The sequence below is a fragment of the Echinops telfairi genome, unplaced genomic scaffold (genome assembly GCF_000313985.2).
Source record: "Echinops telfairi isolate 266 unplaced genomic scaffold, ASM31398v2 ScPeMD7_5592;HRSCAF=6446, whole genome shotgun sequence".
In the NCBI taxonomy this organism is placed as follows: Eukaryota; Metazoa; Chordata; class Mammalia; order Afrosoricida; family Tenrecidae; genus Echinops; species Echinops telfairi.
Genome location: NW_022109491.1, coordinates 10,313,239 through 10,320,145, shown reverse-complemented (window position 1 = coordinate 10,320,145; position 6,907 = coordinate 10,313,239). Strand labels below are relative to the sequence as shown.

At 54.5% G+C, this 6,907-nt stretch overlaps 1 protein-coding gene across 1 annotated transcript in view; it reads right to left on the bottom strand.

Annotated features, from left to right (window-relative positions):
* Nucleotides 1-1,388, bottom strand: part of LOC101664185 (osteoclast stimulatory transmembrane protein) — an 8,552-nt gene extending 7,164 nt beyond the window's left edge. The window contains exon 1 of the mRNA XM_030887098.1: nt 1,345-1,388. Within this exon, the coding sequence (XP_030742958.1) occupies nt 1,345-1,388 (44 nt within the window). The remainder of the gene's footprint in view (nt 1-1,344) is intronic.
* Nucleotides 1,389-6,907: the final 5,519 nt, after the last annotated feature.

The following is a 6,907-nucleotide window of genomic DNA, read 5'->3' as shown; positions in this document are numbered from 1 at the left end:
CCACTGACCTTGAGGTGAGCAGCCCAGCACATAACCACTACCCCACCAGGGCCCCTTTGCTGTAGGAGGACAGGGAGGATTTTTCCTAGAAGAGACAGGGGGGCTTCCTGGAAGAGGTGGCACTAGAGCTGAGGTGGGAAGGACAAGTACCAGTTCTTAGATGGGGAGACAGGGTGGATAGCCCCCCAAAAGGAACAGACACGTGAGCGTCCTGAGGCCTGATTGGAACCTTCTGCAAACAGAGGTGGTGTGTTGGTTAGAATGTGTTGGGCTGCTAACCTGGTTAGTGGTTTAAGCCCACCAGCCACTCCTTGAAAGAAAGATGAGGCTGTTTGCACCCATAAAGATGTATCGCCTCAAAAACCCTATATTGGGTTGAACCCTATGTGACCCTATATAAGAGTCGAGATGGCGACTTGGTGGCAGTGCGTTGGGTTGGGTTTGGGAGGTTCGAACAGTGGGGAGCTATGAGGGGGGCAGGAGGCCTGCTGCCCACTGGGGCAGGTGTCAAGACCTGGGGCTCACAGACTGAATCCAGCCTCCAGATGGTCTCTCTCTGTTGTCTCTCTCTCTCTTCTCTCTGTTGTCTCTCTATCATGTGTGTGTGCATGTGCATGTGTGTACAGCTTCTCCCCTCTAAAAATAAGGACGCGTTACATGAAAAGTCTGACGTCCAACTTCTCCGGAACCACCCAAGGAATCTAGGTTAGTGTCCCCACCACAGGTGGCCAAGCTGCGTCTCTATTGCCCACTAGGAAGGGGTGTGCTCCTGCAGGCAGCTAACCCTGCACTGTCGGTGTGGTCAGAGGGCTGTGAGACTTGGAGTGGCTGGCCCTGGCCATGTGCCCACTGCACAGGCAAAGACAGTAAGGGACCAGGCCTCGCCTTGCCACACTCCTCCTTCCCTGCTCACTCCTACTCACCCCTGGTGGGCTCACACGGCCGCCGTTCCTATCCCGCCTTGAAGGCATCTGAATTTGGTGCTGAATGTCACCCTCCTCCCCCACATACACACAGGGGACAATTAGTATTGAGAGTGGTAGCTTCTGAAATAATAGCTAGTAATATAAATGAGTTTAAGCTAGGCAGCAGTTACCAGTCCCGGGGTGCTGGGGCTGTCCCGGGTGAGGTAAAGCCAAGAGAATAGCTGGCCCTTGTTAATGTGCCCTCCGAGCTGAGCCCTGGCAAGCCCTGTGCATGCATGGCTCATGCCAACTTGGAGGATGTTAGGATCATGCCCATTGCACAGATGGACAGACTGAGCCCAGGGCCCACAGCCAGGGAATGTGATGCTGGAGCCCAGGAGGGGGCCCAGCGCCCTCACCCCATAGTTCCCAGACCTACCTGGTCCTGAGGTGATGCTCTGCCACCCCCCAGAAGGTCTTCATGTTCAGCAGCGGTCCAGGCAGGTGTCTGTGGCCACGGTGGCGAGGAAGTGCAGGGGCTCGTGTCCGCTGGGATTTGAAAATCCTGTGCTTCTGCTTTTCCGCTTTTTAATGCCACGCTCCTTGACGCCATGCCCCGCCCTGTCGGAGCCCACAGCTCAGGGGGGCTGGGCCACGGGGCCTCATCCTCTCTCCACTAGCCAGTGGAGGGTGTGGGAGGGGTAAGACGAAGCCCTTCCCAAGCAACTTCTCCAGTTTCACTGCCACCGGGCTGAATTCAACTCAGCCACATGTAAGACAGAGTCCCACTGCCCCCGTGGGCTTCTGAGACTGTCAATCTTTTCTGGAGTCGAAAGTCTCCTCTTTTTCCCACAGAGTAGCTGGTGGTATGGAGATGCCAGCCTTGCGGCCAGCAGCCCAATGGGTAACAACTCCACCTCCAGGGGAGGCATTTGAGGCCCAGAGACCCACTGCTCAGGAGCGGTGTGCCAAGCCTGGAATTCCACCAGCCCTGCCCGGCCCTGCCCTCCATCGCCCGGTCCCGAGGGAGAGCGTGCAGATGAGTGGCCCTGACTCCCCTGAGATGCTTGCCCAGCCAGCAGTGGCTCCAGTCTCCTTCTACAGCCCGTCAGGGGCAACAGACCTGTGTTCAAACCCAGCTACATGACCTTGGGCAGGTGAACGTAATTTCTCTGAGTTTTAGGTCCCTCCCTCCGCTTCAAAAACCCAAAAGCCAAATTCACTGTCCCCGAGTTGATGCTGACTCCTAGCATAAGGTGACCAGATTTAAAGCGGGACACCATTGACCAGGGGGCAGTGGTGGTGTTCTTGATTAAAAATTTGGTCTATATGGACCAAATAGACCGTTCCCTAGCTTGTCGTGCATTCTTTCCAAAAATCGGGACTATTTTAAAATGCCAAAAATCGGGACTTTTTAAAAACACCAAAAATCAGGACTGTCCCGCCAAAAGCAGGACGTCTGGTTACCTTATCCTAGAGCCCCTCTCAAACTCAAGGGCATTGACTCACAGAGACCCTCTAGGACAGGGTAGAACTGCCCCTGTGGGTTTCTGAGACTGTTAACTCTTTACGGGAGTAGAAAGTCTTTCTCCCTCAGAGTGGCTTGCGGTTTCAAACTTCGGACCTTGGAGATAGCAGGCCAACTCACAGCCACGACACCACCGGGGCTCCTTACCCTTCAGAAAGACTGTGAAAACAACGGTTACCAACCATAAATTGACCACTTCCTGTATCAGGCCTGCTAAACACTTTCATGTGGACTCCCCAAGTCTTGAAGCTCAGCAACTCTCTCTGGCCGGGGTTGCTCCGACCCCCACTCTTCAGCGCAGAAAACTGAGATCCAGCGATTCACGCACTCGACCAAGCCACTCAGCGAGTCAAAGGCTGAGCCACGACTTGTGCCCAGCAGTCCTGCGGCCCCCTAGTTAGCTTCTCTGCTCCTCTCTGCTTTGGCTCTGCTGCCAGGGCCATGCTGGTCATTTCCAGAAGGCCTCCGGTGGCTGTGAAGTACGGGAGCAAGGGAGCCTGGCATCCAGGAGGCCAAGGGCAGAAGCTATTTCTGGAGTGCCCAGAAGCAAGGTTAGCACGGTTTCCCCAGCCTTACTTCTCTGTCATCAATGAACCACAGGCTCACAACTTGTGTGCCGTTGTCTAAAGTAGATACGTAAGTTAGTGCAAGTCAGTAATCCAAAGTAGAAAACGGTGAGATTCTTCACAGCAGATTTGTAATTAAGCTATACGTAAGCCCTGTGTATGGGAGCCCGATAGGGCTACCATCCACGTGGTCGGCAGTTCAAAACCACCAGCTACTCCTCAGAAGACAGATGGGGCTTTCTACTCCCGTAAATTGTTACCAGCTTGGAAACCCACAGCGGGGTAGCGATGAGTTGGCACTGACTCGATGACTTGGTTTTGAAAACCTATGTTTACCTTGCTTACTGGGGGATCCCACATTGATTGGCTCTACTGGTCTCACCGGGGTGGTTGGCGGCTGGGTAAAGCATCTGGCTCTGAAAATTAGCCAGTTACCCTTGAGTCTGCTCACCCCTGGGGAACCACGCATCTCGGAGCAGAATGATGTGTTTGTTGAAACTGGGTTTTCTTTTTCGTCACTCTTTTCCCTTTTTATTGTGGGATAGAACACGCCCTGGGACAGCATGCGGAACACGATTCTGTAGCTCAGTCCCGTTTTAGAAAGCGAATGCCCAGGTCACAGCCACCCAGGTCAAGAAACTGGCAGTGGCCCAGAAAGTGCCACCCCCTCACCCCCAAGCATGTAGCTCTTTCTCTCTGCCCCTGCCTCCCCTCCCCACTATAGTCATCGAAGTCTGCTTCTTGGAGTATGGAAACCGTTGTTCGTGTTTTCTTCTTTTATAATCGTGCTCTCGGGCAGTATTTGTCTTTCTGAGATGGACTGGCATTACTGAGCACGTCTTCCAAATCCGCCCATGTCTTGAGGTGGCTGACAGTTTTCTGGCTGGAAAACTGGGTTTTCAGTGGCTTTTTTTTCTCCCCTGGAAGAAGATCACCAGGCCTTTTATCTGAGGTGTTTCTGGGAGAACTGGAACCATCACCCTTTCGCTCAGCAGCCAGGTTCCTTAGCCATTTGCAGCCCAGGGGCTTCCGGAGGCTTGCCCCCAGCCCTTGGGGAGAGCTCACTGGGGGAAGCACTCTGCTAGGAGGAGTTCCACCCTCTCTCTCCTTTTCCCTTATAAGGACAAGTGGCCTAGGTCACTGGCCCAGGCCCAAATGGGCATGTCCTGAGGTCAGAGAGGGGAAGTGATAACCTCACAGTCACACAGCAATGAGACGTAACACCTGAAGCCAGAGCCTTCCGGGGGCCTAACGTGTTTGCACCATCAGGAGCCCTTCCCCAAGACCCGGCCTCCTGAGCTACCACCCAGTCTGCAAGGAGCAGGCACAGGCCAGAGGCCAGAGGGGGCCTCCACCAGCTGTGGGCCCAGCCAGGGAAGGGAACGAACCAAGTAGGTCTTCAGGGAGCCCAGCAAGCTGGTGCAATGGGCTACGCTCTGATCTGCCAAACATAAGGTCAGTGGTTTGAACTCACCAGGCAACCTATGGGGGAAAGATGAGTCTGTCTACTCCCATAAAGATTTAAAGTCTCAAGAAACCCCAAAGAGGCAGTTCTACCCTGTCCTGGAGACCCACTAAGAGTTGGAAGTGAGTTTGGAGTGAGTTTCAAAACGAGCAGCTTCCCCTAGGCCAGTGGGTTGAAACCACTCAGACATGTGGCCCAGAGTCTCCAATTTTTCCAAAAATGATGGTCATTCCAGCTGTTGTGTAAAGATGCCCACGTTTTTAAAATCCAGCAATGAATTCTATTTTTTAAAAGAGACTCTGGTACAGGTCAGTCTCCACAAGTCTGTGGGCAGCACAGAGCTTGAGGGCCGCCACCAATGGGTCAGGAGACTGAGGGCTGGTGCAGCGGCCAGCACCCTGGATGCAGACAGCCCACCTGTACTTGAAGGCCAGGTTGGCCACTGGAGTGCTCTGCGACCTTGGATAAGAAACTGCCCCTTCTGCGCTCTGCTCCTGGTTTGAGTTCTTCGGGGTTCACAGAGATGATGTCGGCAGCCCGACTCTGAGTGACCCTGTTAGTGTCAGGGTAGCATTGTGCTCTGTGGGGTTTTTGGTGGCAAACAAGAAACTCCAGGTTCCAACGTTAGTCCCTCCACCTTTACTCACTCACACTGACTCCCATCGAGGCCATGGGACTCACAGCCACCCCACAGGGCAGGGTAGGCCTGTGGACTTCCCAGACTGTCACTTTACAGGAGTAGAAAGCCTCCGCTTTTCCCGGTGGAATGACTTGTGGTTTTGAACTGCTGACCTTGTGGTAGCAGCCCAGCCCAGAATCCGTACACCACCAGGGCTCCTTCTACTCCCACTACACACCTCCAGACAGTGGTTGCCTGGTGAGGGTGCATGATCTGGAATAGACGGCCAGGTACCCCTTTTGAGGAGCCTCTGAGTGGACTCAAACCTTCGACCTTCAGGTTAGTACCCAAGTGCATAGACTGTACCACCGAGTGCATGCTGAGCACCTGCCTGGAGACAGCAGGTAAATGTCCTCATCCCTCCCTCCCACCTGGCTGTCTCCTGAGCCTCTGCGATGCCCCCCACGGGGCATGGGTGCTGGCCATAGGGCAGCAGTCCTGGGAGATGCCCCCTGCTTTGGCTCTGGTGCCAGGGTCATGCTAGTCATTTCCAGAAGGCCTCCGGTGGGTGTGAGGCGTGGGAGCGTGGGAGCCTGGTGTCCAGAAGGCCAAGGGCAGAAGCTATTTCTGGCATTTCTCAACACACGCTGGTGCCACCTTTGCCTATATAAGGCTGGCCTGGTCCCAAGGCCCAGGCGTTTGCCAGGGGCTTCTGACTCATCAAAGACAGAGCCGCTTTGCCAAGGGGCGTTTCTGAGTGGAGGATTCAGAGCCATAAGACAGGGAGGAAGAGGAAGTGGTGGGCGGGCTGGAAGACCCAGTCAACAAGGTAGGCTCAGGCCAATCTGCTGGGCTTACCTCACCCCCACCGTATCACAGATGTGGCCAGACAAGGGGTGACCCTGCTCAAGGGAGCCCTGGTGGCAGCATGGGTCACCTGTCGGGCTGCCAACTGCAAGGTCACCTGCCGCTCCGTGGGAGAAAGACGAGGCTTTCTGCTGCCGTAAAGATTTACAGCCTCAGAGAGAGACCCCCAGGGGCAGTTCTACGCAGGCACCTCAGGGCATGTCACACCCACGCGTGGAGTCCTGTGGCCAGAGGAGATTGTCCCATGGCCACCCAGAAGCCCTTGAGAAAAGAAAGTGCCCCGACTCTAGCTTCTGGCTTTTCAGGGCCCCGTTGGGAGGCGTGGTCGATTGTCCTGGTTGATCCCATTGGCTGAATTAAGCTCACCTGGCCTAGATGGACCAATCCAGGTGTCCCAGCCACCTAGGTGTGTCACCCGTTCCTGAACAAGAGCTCAAACCTGTGAACATGTGCAATGGACACCCTAGTCCCTGTTCTAAGTACCTAACAGAACTGCTCCCGTGGGCTGCACATCTTGATGGGAGCAGACAGCCGCATCTTTCTCCCGAGGAGCGGTTGGTGGGTTCAAACTGCCGTCATGCGGGTTAGCAGGCAGAGCATGGCTCCCTGTGCCAGCAGGGTGCCTTTCTATGGGTGATGAGAGAAGTTGCATTTGACAGTGTGTGAGTGTGCAAGGTTGTCACAGCCCCACTGGCCTGAGGACGCACAGGGGCAGCTACAATCTGGCCACATCAACAAGTGAACCACTAACACCAGCCATCAAACGCACAGCGTTCTAGCAGACACACACACACACACACACACACACACAAAAGAGAAGTCCATTTTAATGTCATCTTTTATTTACCGGTAGGTCCAAAATATTATTCTCTCAACACACTCTCTATAAGCATGACGAATAGGCTGTCTTTTGCACTCAAGGTTGTGGATTACATGATTCAAATCTAGTGCGCATCT